Source organism: Amaranthus tricolor, chromosome 3 (genome assembly GCF_026212465.1).
Source record: "Amaranthus tricolor cultivar Red isolate AtriRed21 chromosome 3, ASM2621246v1, whole genome shotgun sequence".
Lineage (NCBI taxonomy): Eukaryota > Viridiplantae > Streptophyta > Magnoliopsida > Caryophyllales > Amaranthaceae > Amaranthus > Amaranthus tricolor.
Window position 1 is genome coordinate 2,617,960 of NC_080049.1, and position 15,114 is coordinate 2,633,073.

Consider the following 15,114-nt stretch of genomic DNA (forward strand, 5'->3'; position numbering starts at 1 on the left):
ATACATGTATCTACATATATTTATATACGTATATATATGTATATGTATATATACGTATATATACATATGTATATATATATATATACACGTATATATACATATACATAGATATACGTGTATCTACATATATATATATATACGTATATATATGTATATGTATATATACGTATATATATGTATATATACGTGTATTTATATATACGTATATATATATATATATATATATATATATATATATATATATATATATATATATATATACGTATATATATATACGTATATATATATATACGTTTATATATATATACATATATATATATATATATATATATATATATATATATATATATATTACACACACACACACACACACATATATATATATTAGCAACTTTAATTTCTTAATTCAATATTTGAGTTTTTTCTTTTTAAAAATACAAGTGGTTTATTCAACATTAAACCAAATTAGTACTTATTTTTTTTACATAAAGTGATTCGATCACAAAACGTTTTTATTATGACCCTAAATCGATTACCGTCCGAGCTCATTCTTAATCGCATTGTGTAAAAATAAGGTCGCATCGCATTGCATCAGCCGCATTGTAAAGGTTTTTAAAATAAAAGAACCTATTTTTCTAGAGTTGTAAAGGTGTTTAAAAACCGCGTTTTGGGCTGTATCAAGGGATATCTTATGGTTTCGAACGATATTTAGGTGTTACGATAACCGCATTAGACTATTACCATATCAACATTTCGTTATCGTGTTTGCGAGTTGCGATTGTTGCCTCATTTTTACACTATGCTTAATTGAACTCGATTTAATCAAGAAATGCAAACATGAAACATAATCTTACCCGACTCTTCCATCGAGCCAAATATGAAGGACCCCACGAAGTTTTAGCCTTAACTGATTTTGATCTTTAAAATTAAACCCGAAGTTCCACCGACCCAAATCTCATTTGAACAGACTGATTGACCCCGAACTTCAACAACAATCGAATGCGCAACCTAGTCATGAGATTCATCCTAATCAATATCCGCATTAAGATGATTCAAAATGTATGCCAACATTGATGAGGCATAAATCTATCTGGGAACCTTATGTATTACTTAGCTTTATTAAAAAAAAACCAAAGAGACCACAATTTGTGGGCGAAGCATAATTATATGGTTACCTTAGTTTCATTACTCATCCTTATGGTGCCTCATATACCAAGGAAAAAACCATGTACCACACTTCAACGGAAAGCAAATTATGACGTGTTTTCATTATCATGACACATTAATGTTGTTTCATCATTCATGATACATTGTTGTTAGTTCGTAATACAATTAATAATATCCTTAATTCATCATACATTTTTGAATAAGTAAAACAAACCATGATCTATTTTTAGTATCTTCTTCTCCTCAAGGATATTATTTGTGTTATTTGTTTTATTTTAGTTTGCATCATCAACAATAATGGTAGAGCCTTAATTCAAAAAGATTGGGGCAACTACATTCAATAGTCGTTCACTATGTTACTCAAACTTTTTTTTTTGGCTCACCGTTGTCTGATATGGCCATTACATATACCAGTGCTGGATACGGGCCCGGTAAACCAGATTGCACAAGGGTACGACACAGTTTCTCAAACCCTGTTGTCATACTTACTTTCGCCGCTGAAGCTTGTGTAGAAGATGAAGGGAGGGAGTACTAGTGAAGAAGATGAAGGGAAAAATACAGAGAAAGGAAAAATTACAATGAAGCGAAGAAAAGAAGAAAAATAAAGAAAAAAATAAAAAAGAAAAAAAGCCCACCTTTGCTTTTATGGTAGAACTTAGAAGCCAGAGAAAAGGAAAAGAGAGAGGAAGACACCCCGTTATTACTTTTTTTAATTTTTTTTGGAGTAGAGTAAGTTAGGTTGCCAGTTCACCCACTTCTTTAGCTTTGAAATATTTGACATAATTGCAGTGCTCGTTTTGAATTATAAATTAGTCCATTGCTCATTGATGCCAACATTTTCTTGCTTACAATATTCATTTGAATCAGTGCATCTGGATTGCAGTTATAATTATTGCTATGTTTCTATTTTTTGTGCAGTTGGAAGGAGTATGGACGGAAGTCATGTTGCTGTAGCAAGAAAAAATAATCTTAGTATTTTTTCTCCAAAATTCAAAGAGATTTTGCAAATTTTGCTTCCGATAGATAAATGGACTGGTGATAGCGATTCAATTAAAGGTAAAGACCTAATTCTTTTCATTTGGGCTGGCCCATGCTCCATATAGCTTATTAGACTTTTGGAGCTGACATAAGTCTAAAAATTTCCTTACAAAAATTAATGTTTTATGTTCATGATGCTAATGTGTTCTCTAATTCTTGTCTGGCTGAACACACTTCTGTATTTTATTATTTGTTTCTAAAAATGCATGTGTTTTGAGAAAACTGATTTATTTTGGGTACAAACTATGACTCAATGTATGTCAACCCTGTACATGTAATTGCATGGGTAAAATGAATGGATGCTTTATTTATTTTTGTGTCTTTTCTCCATCAACTGGATGATTTTGCAGTTCTTGGCTATCAAACTTGGCTGTGATTGTGTGTATGATTGCTTATTGTTTGCTGACAATTCTGCTCCAACATGTATGGTTATGTTGACGAGCTATGTGGCATCCATCTAAATTCTTGCATGAACTCATGACAGTTGACAGCATCAAGTGGGTTCGCTCAGATAGTATTGTCGTAGGATGCTTTCAGAAAACCGAGGATGGCAGGGAGGAGAATTACTTCATACAAGTAATCACAAGTAAAGATGGCCAAATCATAGATGTAAGTGAATCTCTTGGAAGTTTTTAGCTTTAACTGCGTCACTTCTAGTAATCTGTTATTAGTCTTGGTTTCATTTTTTTTGCGTTAAATTGTCATCCTTCTTATAGCAAGCTCAGGTGGGTTATATCTAGTGTTTGATTGGGGGACCTTTTGTTGTTTTATGTGTAGTTCCTTTTAGTACCTACTCTTTAGGCTGTGTTACTCCTTTTCCTTCTCCCCTTGATTAAAAGAATTCTAAGATGCAGTCAGAAGTGGTCTCCATTTAGTTTCTTTTTCTGTTCTCGACTTGTTTGGCTGAACTTAAAATGCTACTAGTGTTCTGTAGAAAGGATGATCCTTTAGATCTTTTTCTCATTAATACAAAAAGAGTAAATGACAGGCGATCCTACAAGATTCTTTCTTTTAGTTTTAGAGTTTTACTTTTGAGCAGTGAGGAGTTTGGACGCCAAAATGCTCTGTATTGTGACTTAATGAGCTGACATTTTTGCAGAACACGTTTCTGCTAAATGGGGATCCGTTTGGCATCTTCATTAGCGCTTATGAGTTTTCGTGAGAAGCCCAAGGGTAGGGAAAAATTTGAGGATTGCAGCCATCTTTGTCTGTATTGATTCCAGACTTTTAATATCTATATATCCTTTATTGTACTCAAATTAGAATAGGACAAGTATGAGAGGGGGAAGCTTCTTTGGTTGCCTCTTAGGTATTTTGATTAGAAAGTAATGATAATTTTTTCATAGAATAAAGCTTCAAAGTAGTGAGTTTTTGTGGGATTGTGCAATGGTGGTTTTGTGTATGTATTAGCCTACGTTAGGTACATGACATGATTTACACATGTAATTTTGTTGGAGAATGTATTAGCCTATGTATTAGTGATATGTTACATGATTTGCGCAAGTAGTTTCTAAATGAAACATAGTATATAAAAATTCGGTTTTGGGTTGCGATCAGGTGAATGCCCTATTAGTTTCATTTTGAACCATACTTACAAAACTGGTACCGTATGCGACCTTGGACGTCGGCGGGGTGGTGTTATGATATGCAAAAATGCACTTCCTTGAAACCCATCATTATTATATATGAAGCCTGAAGAAGGAAGGATAAGACAAAATCTCTTTTTTTGAAGAAGAATATGGGGGAGAAAGAGCAAGAGGAAGAAGAAAGGTCATGAATATTGAGAGTGACATAACTTCTAACTTTCTTTATTCATTTGTCCTTTCCTAAGCCATCCCCACACATTCTCTTCCAACTCATTTGCCCCCTTTTTTATTGCTTACTTGTCCTTTTAAATCTGTCCTATATTTTCATTCCCCTCAATTTACTTTTTTTTTTTTCACTCATTTGTCTTACTATGTACTCTTTTACTTAGTCTTCTCTTTGAATGTCACGTGACATTACTCTTTTTTTCGATTTTTGTAATTAATGAAAGTTATAATTTAATTGATTTGAAACAAATATTTATTGTTTGTAAATTTCCTTTTACTTGTTAATTTTTTTATTATCTAATTATGCTAATATTTACTTTCAAATCTTTTTATGTATTAATTGTCGTGTTCTTACCTGAATTTAATATTATATATAATTTAACATAGGATTGCATTTTGTTTCCTTTTCGAAACTTAAAATTATCGTTTCTCGTTTCCGTTCCTAAAATTCTTATTGAATCAAATTTCGTTTTGTGCAACATTGGTCACAAGTATGACCATAGAGATGTAGTAATGGGGTTCATACGGTTATCGTACCACCAATATCAATTGAAAGCATGAGACTCTGAAATGGCCCAAAACAAGGGTTTTTATGATATGGGTAGTATCTAGAGTATAAGTATTGTTTTTGGTTTGGTTTTAATACAATACAAATAAACCTAACTAAATTCAATTTTCATCTTTCAATCCAAATCCAAACCATAATTTCGCTAAACCAATTCAATTCAAATTGAATTACATTACAAAAAACGAAATCAAACCATATAACCAAATTAGCTCAACTAAATATAAAAAACTATAAGAACTAACTAAATCTTGAATAAATGATGAAAAGTTCGATATAGCAAAAGCTTCAATGTCCAAAGTATCCAAAATAAACCAAATTAATTTTTAGATGAATTATTAATAAATATTATCTAAAGCTTAAATATGTGTCTTTTCTTTTGAAAAATGTTCGTAACCCTAAGTATTCGTAAAAACTGTTTAGTTTGATTTTTTTTTTGGTTTTTCTATTGAAAACAAAATCCAAACCAAAACTCATATATATATATATATATATATATATATATATATATAAAGGGGCAGGATCAGGTGAAAACTGAAAACCTGATTGAGATATACATATTGTGACAAAAGGTGTACCTATTATTTTAGAGGGTGTACCCATTTTTGTTAAAGAAAAAGTTCATATTATTTACAAAATGCCTTCCGAATATGTATACTTTTTAAACATGTATGTACACCTTTTAAAAAATGTCCAATTATTTACAAAATTGCCACCAAAATATGTACACCTATTTTTAGTTTTCACCTCTTTAATTGGTTTTTATAGGATCAAAAACATATATATATATATATATATATATATATATATATATATATATATATATATATATATATATATATATATATATATATATATATATATATATATATATAAATCCTAGTTAAAGAATCCAACCAAATTATTAATTCAATTTGGTTTGGTTTTTCGGTTTTTCACCACACAACTTATAGCCCTAGCTAGTATCGGTTTGGTAGATTTTATAACCTTAACAATTTAGCTGGTACCATAAATATCGGTTTGGTGGTTTTTGAAACCATGGTGATTCACCCGATAAGCTTAGTACAAAAATACGATATCATTCACGATCGCGATAACATACGCAAAATGGATTTTGTGGTGAATGCGGATGAGTTCGCGGTCAATGCAAGCTATATTTTGGTCACATTGAACTCAAACTTGTACGACCTGTTTTTGCATTATGCCGATGAGATATGACTTGACCTCTTTTTTGTTCTATGTATGGGTATATATTGGCATAGGTATCTAGGATGCTATAAGAATGTAATGTCTCTCTAGAGGTGAAAGAAGGGGATGCTATTTGTGAACTACGAGCCTAGCTATGTGTATTGTATTACTCAAGTTTCAGAAAAGTTTATAATCTGAACTCTGAAGATAAGCAAGTCGAGGTACGATGCCATGGTGGATGGGTAGTAAACTAGTGAAAAAACAAGGCTATATCTTATCATGCTGGCCATGTTGTAAAGGTTTTTTAATCTATGAACCCGTAATATAGAGGTGTAAAAAATTGTGTTTTAGGTTGGTCCAAGGGATATCTCATCGTAGCGACTGATCACTTCAATTGTGACTGAAAACACATTTTTTTACTAGTAATATAAGTAGGAGCCTCCATAGGATTTCATTAAAAGAATCCTTAGTGTGAATATCAACATCAAGAAGAACCGAAAGTTTAAATGCTGTGGAATTTCCAGGTCAAAGTGGATCAGGCCTCTGAATGACTGCTTTTGCAACAGGTCAAAGTGGAATTTCCAAAATTATGAGATTAGGTATTCTGTAGGTTTGAATTCAATTCTGATTTTGGAATGCAAATATTGGTTGAATGCTCTTACTTTTCGCAGCCTCATTGTTTCCCCGTACTGACTTTTGAAATCCTTACCGATTGCTTGTAGGATTCTCCAAAACTCGCTTCAGTGGATTTTGATGATCTTTTTCCTGGAATTGTTGATGATGTTATGCCATGTGGCTGTGGGCCGTATCTACTTGTGAACTATTTGGAAAACTGGTACTTTCACTTGTATTTCCCTTCTGGCTGATGTTGAATTGTTGATGCTTAGAGTAGACCTGTTGAGCTTTATTTATTGAAATTTTATTGAACCCAAAAGGTATTTAGAACCTGAATCTATTGAATGCGAGCAAATAATTATTTTGTATTAGTATCCTGCAAAGTCTATTTGATTTGAAGTTTTTTATATTTTATTTTTATAGTGTCCCAACTCCGATCTTGTCTGTTGACTTAACGTCTGAGAGAATTCTTCTCTTGCTGGGAAGCCGCGATATCCGAGTACCGAAGTTAGGTGCTTTTATGTCTCATGGATGGTTTGACTTCTGTAGTTCTGTATGGTTGGTAGTCTTGGGGCCCTGAAGTGTTGGATTATCTGTGGTTTGCTGAGTACGTGAGTTAGTATGTAGTTAGATCTAGTTTCCTCATAGTTAATTGTTTGATTTGGTCAGAATGCCAAGTGTCTGTCTGTATCAAGTATAGGAAGGTAGCCTCTAGTGTCAAAGGATTTCAGGCTAGTTTGCTCATCCTTAGTGGGTTGGTTTAGTTGTGTAATCTTGTTCATGTTGGATTCGTCGTAATTGTTTAGCCTTGCGTATCTTGAAGCTGTATGGCTGTGCCTATAGAGTTAGTGTATCGAGGTCAGTACTCTCTCTCCCTCTCTCCGTGTTGAAGAAATAGGCAGCACTTTCTTGTTGTGTGTGTAACTAATCCTGAACTTAATTGTACTTTTCGTTATGTTGATTATTAATTATTAGTAGTCAGGAGATTAATGAAATCTTGTTTTAACTTTTTGCAGTGAGTTGGCTTTTGTTTCTAATAGAAAAAGTACTGATGACCATATTATGTTGTTTAATTGGCCGGAAGGGCACAACCAAGTATCTATAGTTGAGATTGTCAGAGATACTTGGCTTCCGAGAATTCTACTTCAAGGTATGTAGCATTTTAATTGGTGATTGTATATGGAATTATCAGTTATGCTGTAGGTGCGCACATGAATAGAATCTAGGAAGCATGAATACTACGTTGGCAAGTATAAACCCTACACTTCCAAACAAAATTCAGATTTGTGTGAAACAGTGAACATTAACTCCTTATGCCCTCTTTATTTTTTGAAAAAGATCATAGATGTATTGTTTTATCAAAATAATTTTTGGTAGAAATTGGTGAATTACTTTCCATACCCTACATTTTACAAACTTCCATAAAAAACCATTGAATTAATTATCTGCTTAAAAAAACAACAATACCAAAGCCTTGATCTCAAAAGATTAGGGTCGCTACATGAACTAACTGCTTATGAAAAAGTACAACTAGTTTGTATGTCAATTTGTTCAATTTTATGTGCCACTGTCTTGAGGCCTGTGAAAAGATTTCATTGTCCCAATGCCATAGCATGTGTTAATCAATATTATAAATAAACTATGGGATATTTAGAAAGAGAAATTGTGTAGTTATTCTGGGGTGAATTGACTATCTGTCCTTTTTGTTTCTTTTGTTATATAAATTTTTAAAGATAAAAATGTCTAATTTCGGAGTACAGTTATATTCTCATTCCTTATTTGAAGCCAAATGAAAATTTGATATCTAATTTTATATTGGATTTATTTTGCACTCTATGTATGGTTATATATCAAATTGTATGCATTACTAGTTACTAGCGAAAGCGGTACATTTTGATAGATATAGCGATAAATAAGCTATGATGCTCACGTTCAAGCATGTGTGTTGCATAGTGCAAAAAGAAGGCTGCATGACATCTTATTGACCATGTTGTTAATTGTAAATGCGTTAACGAACACAATCCTCTTTCTCTTTCTTCTCTTCGATTCATGCTCTTAGATACAGGATTATGCCTGCCTTTAGGTTTGCTGACTAGTTGTCAAATCTAGAGTTTTTGAACCCTCATATACTTTCCCCGTCTTTAAGTAGCATAAACATTTTCACTCGAACGAGTCTCATTTGTATATTGTATTAGTAATCAATAGTTTGTCATTACATACGAAACAATTTCTAATAATTATTTTTCATTTTATCCTTAATATATGTGACGCCTAAACTCTAAACCATTGACGGCCTAGGTGCCCTCATTCCCCCGCACGCAAAGGCAATGGTAATGAGTAGAAAAAGTTACAATTTTTGATATATTTATAGGATAATTTTGTATATATTTTTTAATTAGATTTTATTCTGTATCTTGTAACTACTAGTAATCTGTGGACTAAACATTTCCTTATGTTTTTGTTTTGAATTTATTCTTTAAAGTATGCCTACTCATCCAAATTAAGCATTTGCATTTCTACTATTCCAATTTTCCTACAATGATCCTTACTAAAAACTCAACATTCCATCTAGCATATTGCTAATCTAATAATTTTATAAAACTTACCCTATATATTTATACCCCGATCACATATATTTTAGTCCAGTTTTGCCACTTGCACTTAATCCTATGGGTCATATCATGTTAGATATCTCGAGTTATTGCTCTAGAATATGAACGCTAGGTATTCAAAGCATCCACTTGAAACGATTTTTTTCTCTTCGAACTTTATTATGTCTCTACTTATCTCATCTTCGCCCAAGTGACACTTCATGTACTCCACCTTTGTTTAAATACTCCAATGCCAATGTTAAACTCAAAATAATGATGATTTGATATCGGCATTTTGAATAAGTAGAGTGACATCATATAGTCATCGATACTTAAAAGGGTTTGACATCTGATCTTGTTGTAAATGAAGTCATAATTTGCATATGCATTGTCTTACTTTATTTAATTTTGAGAGTTGTTTTTACAATCATAAGACGAATGATTAAAAAAATAGAAGCTACAAACTTAGATGAAAGTGTTGTAAGATCGCCTAGAATTTAGGGGTTCTTACAATCTCTTTAACAATGAACAAGGAAAGAACGATGAAGGGGATAATAGGATGAATGTCGAATGGAAAGGAGGGACAAATTTTTGTTGTTTTTGTGTGATTTTTGAACAGAATTAAAAGGAAACGATAATGGCTTAACTCAATACTCACTATAAATCCATGTAGCAAGTAAAAAGGCTCTTAAGGCACTAGTGTAGGCACCACTTTCACTAAGCATAAGAACTTTTGCAAATATGACTCTAATCCAAGAACCATACAAACAACGAGAGTTTGAAATAAAGTTGTTTCAGGTTTTCTTTATCATTAATTCACTGAATAAAACGGAGTGCAATCTGAAATATATATAGAGAGAAGTAAAAAACGAAAAATAACTACTAAAATAACTAAGAAAACCGTGAGATATGGCCGGCCACAACCGTTTGGTGGTTACCAAAAGTGGCCGGTTGGTAACCACTTGGTAACTGCCTCCCATGTGCTCCATTTGTGAGTAACTCCTTACGTAACTTCCGTCCCATGATTTCCTACTTACAAAAACCGAAAATAACTACTAGAAACGGACAAAAAACCGAAAATAACTACTAGGAACTAACTCTAATTTCTAGTAACTATTACTGTTTTTGCAAATAACTACCTTACCTAAATTAGACTAAACAAGGACTTTGAAAATGATGGTTTTAAGCATGTATTCTACACGCCAAGATGCTTGAAACTTAACTAAAATTTTCGACCTCTTTTTCGTGCCTTTGCTTGATGTTCGTCTTTGTTTGCTTGATGATCTTGTGCTTTCATACTTACCTAAAGATTTCTAAAACACTTGAAGTAACATGACGTTTTAACTAAACAGCTAACACTTAACATAAAATGTTCGACTCAAATAAACACAAACCAAATTCTAGTAAATAAAATTCAGATTTGATTAAGACAATGCTTGACTAAGGATGATCTTTGAAAGGTGGATTAAAAGATTGCTTGTTGAATGAGAGAAGGTGCGCCCATGCCAACATTGTTGAGGATGAACATTGCAAATAAGATTGAGTGATGACTTGATATAATCCACACGAAAGCTGCCCTTGTATGATGTTGTTGATGTCTTTGGATAAAACAAGCCATGAATAAAATTTCCTCCGAATTTTGAAATATTTTTTGGACCTTGATTTGCAACAGAAAGGAACATGCACCTATGCCTTTGAATTGGTTTATCCCTTTATACTGCTTCAATTTTTTATTTCAATCATAAAAAAAAAAAACTTACACGTTTTGTTAAATCTTTATTTGATGCAAATTTGCCAAGTATAGTTATTTTGTTTCAAAACTTTCATTATAGACCAACAATTTATTGAAGATAAATGATTAGAATGATGACGATAACAATATGCTCAATCATTTAAAAAGTTATGGTATCTGTAAATTTGCCTTTCTCCTTAAACAATAAGATTGACGTTGATTTGTTTTGGTTCATGTAGCCAACCCCTTTTTGCTTGGATTAAAGCATTGATATAGTTTTGTTGTGTCTTAGTCTTTTATTCTAAATTCTTGTCTTAGTCGTTTGTTTTGTAATAAATTCATCCCTGTCCCCTGATATACTCCCCACTTTTCCCATCTTTGCTTGCACCATTCTATCTCTGTTCACCTAATTATACAATTTATAATTTTTCATTCTTTCATACTTTCTCCTCCCCTCTGTATCCCACATAGATTGTTGCATATGCATTACAACAGTTTCATTGGTTTGATAGCTACAATACAACGGACAAGCAAAGAAATGGAGGTATGATGGTGTATAACACATGTTTAAAAAATCTTGTAACTTTTAGATTATAATTGGAGGTATTGCATGCATATTTGATGGACTCTTTTAGACGAAAAGCTAATGCCATTGTACTTCAATGGTTGTGTAATTATCCTTAATTTTTTTTCTGATTCCAGAAAATGGGGACGAAAATATGGTGCTTGGGCTTTGTGCTGATGAATTGACTGTTTATGAAAAAGTGAAAGTCAAGATTGGACTTGAGGAGGAGACAGAACTTCCACCTTGTTGCCTTCTTTTGTGTTTGACTCTTGAGGGGAAACTAGTTATGTTCTACGTTGCTAGGTACGGTGGTCCTCTTCCCATTAGTAATGTCGAGTTTGTGCAGTTCACTTTTTTCCTTTAATATGGATACTGCCACAGACTACCTAAATGGATGGATGTTGGTTGACAATGGGTTTTTCTTATTATCATATACACTTTTAAAAATTTATTCATATGGTAGTATATGGTTTTGAGGACCTGTATTCCTCTAATGTTGACAAAAAGTTTTGCCTTCACATGATGAAAGCCTGTAAAGTTCTAGTACCATGTCGCAATGGAAAGTCTATGGAGACTTTCTAATGTCATATCTTTTTAATAACACATATTTAGTGCAAAATCTCAGCTGCAGTCGCAATTTTGGTTAATGTGTTGAAACCACTTTTGTGGTGAAGTGGAGGTTTTGTGGTTTTTCGTGACCTGTATTGCGGTTGTGGTAACCTCTATATCCTTTACAATGCGGTTGATGTAGCTGATATTTTTCACTTTGCCTTTTACGTATGTTATAAATCTCGTGTGATTTCTGAGTTTCACATTCGCTTTCTCTTCAGCACTGCTGTATCTCAACGCTCTAGTCAGGCTTTATCTTCTGCTGCTTCTAATGCACAAAGTATATCTGTGGTTGGACCTTCAAATCTTGAACAAAGTCCTTTGAAACTGGAAGAGGAAATAACCAAACGTTCTACTTCAGATTTGAAATCTCATGCTCTGGATCCAAAGGAAATCAGCTCTGCACTTGATGAAGTTCCAGTTAAAAAAGATCAAAAACCTTCGGAGCAGAACAAATACACCCTTGGTGCTCCAACTTTTGATCACAACATCGGGAAGGAACTACTTGCTGCAAAAAATGATCTGAAGGCTATGGTAGATGCCAATAACTCCAAGCCTTTTGAACAGGCAGAACTGTCTCGAAAGGAAACATCAAATTTGTCTTCATTCAAGATTTTGCAGGATAGCTCTAGTTCTTTTGCAACTGGAAAAGGGAAGATTGAAAATGTTCCATCTCTCTCTAATAATTGTCCTGAGAAAAACCCGACTAGTATTGGCAGGGGCATAGAAGAAAAGGTGGGATCTGATGTCTTCAAATGTACTCCAAGTCACACAACTTCAGGCAGTTCTTTAGGAAGTTCAGCTCTATATAACGAGAAATCTATATTTTCCTCGCCAGTTATTGGCCGAAGTACTTTACCTGGGAGTCCTCATACATTTACAGACAAAGCAAATAGTACTGGAGGCTTTTTTGGAAATTTTTATTCTGGTAAAACAGCTGAAAAAGCCGCGAATTACAGTCAACAACCAATAAGTGGTGTTTCCTCAGGAACACATCCAATATTGGGGAATGATAAGAAATCTTCTCCTTTTCGGCAAATCAACTTTGAGCAGAATATACCCAAACAATTCTCCAATGTAAGATCTTTGCTACTGTTTCTTTGTTACTCAGTTCTTTATTTTTTCCCCTAATTGTCTATATCTGCTTCCATCTTCCCTTATGGTTGTGTTTGTCGTTTAACTCATTGGCGAGTGGGGGAAGTGGCAGTTTATTAAAAGTAGATTATGAGACAGTGAATTCATTCTTCTGTTTCTTTGGTTATGGTTGTGAATGCTACTGTTTTTTTGGTTATGCTTGATTGATTTTCCTGCCTTGCTCTTTTCATAAATTTTGAGGAGAGTCTTGGAGACGTCTTGTGCTTGAATACATATGATGATATGAACATATCTGTTAAGTGCTGGTGCATGCTTTCGTTGAATGCACATAGTGAATCTTCAACTGTTTCTTGTATTAATGCTGTATTCTTTGTAGGTAGAAAACATGACCAAGGAGTTGGACAAACTTCTGGATTCTATAGAAGAAATAGGAGGTTTCAGGGATGCTTGTACAACGGCTCACAAAAGCTCACTAGAAGCCTTAGAGGTTTGCATGGATAGATTATCAGAGAGAAACAGAATTTGGCAGGTAGTTCTCAATTCTAAAGCTTTAAAAATTGTAATTACTTTCTATTTAGTCTTTTAGATTAAGAGTGGATCCAATTTTAATTTGACCATCTAGGCACCTTTGACCTCATAATGTATAAGGATTGTGCATTTTTGGAATTATTAGCTCTTGGCCTAGAGCATTAGCTTATGTGAAGTTGTCAATGCAGCAATCAACTAATTAGAAAAGAAGTAAACTACTATTGAATAATAGAAACATAAACGATGAGTGTTGCAAATAAATTTTACGTGGAAACCCAATAACTAGGTTAAAAACCATAAAATAAGCACTTGGATATGAGTTGGTAATCACAGGTCTACAAGCTTTCCAAAGAATCTTTCTCAAAGCCTTTTCTATCTTCTTAGATTTGGGAATATGTGAATACTTATAACCCTAATGATGTTTAGGAGCATATCTGTAGTAGGGTAGCAATATGTGAATACTTGACAATTTCTTCTTCAAATTATTTATCGTATCCATACTTGTCCAATGATTAGCATGCATATATATATATATATATATGTATATATATATATATATATATATATATATATATATATATATATATATATATATATATATATAGGATTTGGATCGTGTGAAAACCAATTAAAATGGTGAAAACTGAAAACAGGGGTACATAAAAGCTTAAATGATGTACATATTCCAGTGGTAATTTTGTAAATAATTGGACATTTGCTAATAAGTGTACCGTGTACATACATGCTTAAAAGGTGTACATATTCGGATGACATTTCTGTAAATAATATGAACTTTTTGTTGTACAAAAATATGTACAACCTATAAGATATTATGTACACCTTTTGCCACAATATGTATATCTCAGTCTAGTTTTTAGTTTTCACCACTTTAGTGGTTTTCAACTGATCCTGTCCCTATATACATATATATATATATATATATATTATATATATATATATATATATATATATATATATATATATATATATATATATATATATATATATATATATATATATATATATATATATATATATGGTTAAGTTTCAGTGAAAACCAAGCTTATATGAGAAGCGTGAGAACCAATCTCTCCGATAAAAATGTGTTATTTATTCACAGAATAGGTGTTACTTTGGGACAAAAAAATGTTACTTTTGTTTTTAAAAAGATCTGGTACTTTTTTAGCAACAAAGCGTTACTTTCAAAAAAAAAATATAAATACAAAGTAACATATTTTTTTCGAAATGTAACACCTTTTTATGTTAAAAGTAACACCTTATTATGAGTTTTATTTAATTTTTTTTTACTTAAAGTAACATTTTTTTTTTACTAAAAGTATCATCTTTTTTTTTTCAAAAAAAAGTAACACTTTTTTTGCCTAAAAGTAACATCTTTTTAGTAAAAAAGTAACACTATTATTGGTTCTCACGGTTTTCATATAAGCATGGTTCTCACTTGAACTTCTTCCTATATATATATATAGGAAGAAGTTTCAATGAGAACCATCATTATATGAGAACCGTGAGAACCAATCTATCTGACAAAAAAGATGTTACTTTTTTATTACAAAGGTGTTACTTTTTGGCAAAAAAGTGTAATTTTTTTTGTT

General features: G+C 32.4%; 1 protein-coding gene across 2 annotated transcripts in view; it reads left to right on the forward strand.

Annotated features, from left to right (window-relative positions):
• Nucleotides 1-15,114, forward strand: part of LOC130808103 (nuclear pore complex protein NUP214) — a 36,969-nt gene that overhangs the window by 7,319 nt on the left and 14,536 nt on the right. For both annotated transcript variants that reach the window (XM_057673554.1, XM_057673556.1), the window contains 7 exons: nucleotides 2,086-2,223; nucleotides 2,690-2,814; nucleotides 6,492-6,604; nucleotides 7,401-7,534; nucleotides 11,410-11,575; nucleotides 12,103-12,958; nucleotides 13,353-13,505. In XM_057673554.1, the coding sequence (XP_057529537.1) occupies nucleotides 2,086-2,223; nucleotides 2,690-2,814; nucleotides 6,492-6,604; nucleotides 7,401-7,534; nucleotides 11,410-11,575; nucleotides 12,103-12,958; nucleotides 13,353-13,505 (1,685 nt within the window). The remainder of the gene's footprint in view (nucleotides 1-2,085; nucleotides 2,224-2,689; nucleotides 2,815-6,491; nucleotides 6,605-7,400; nucleotides 7,535-11,409; nucleotides 11,576-12,102; nucleotides 12,959-13,352; nucleotides 13,506-15,114) is intronic.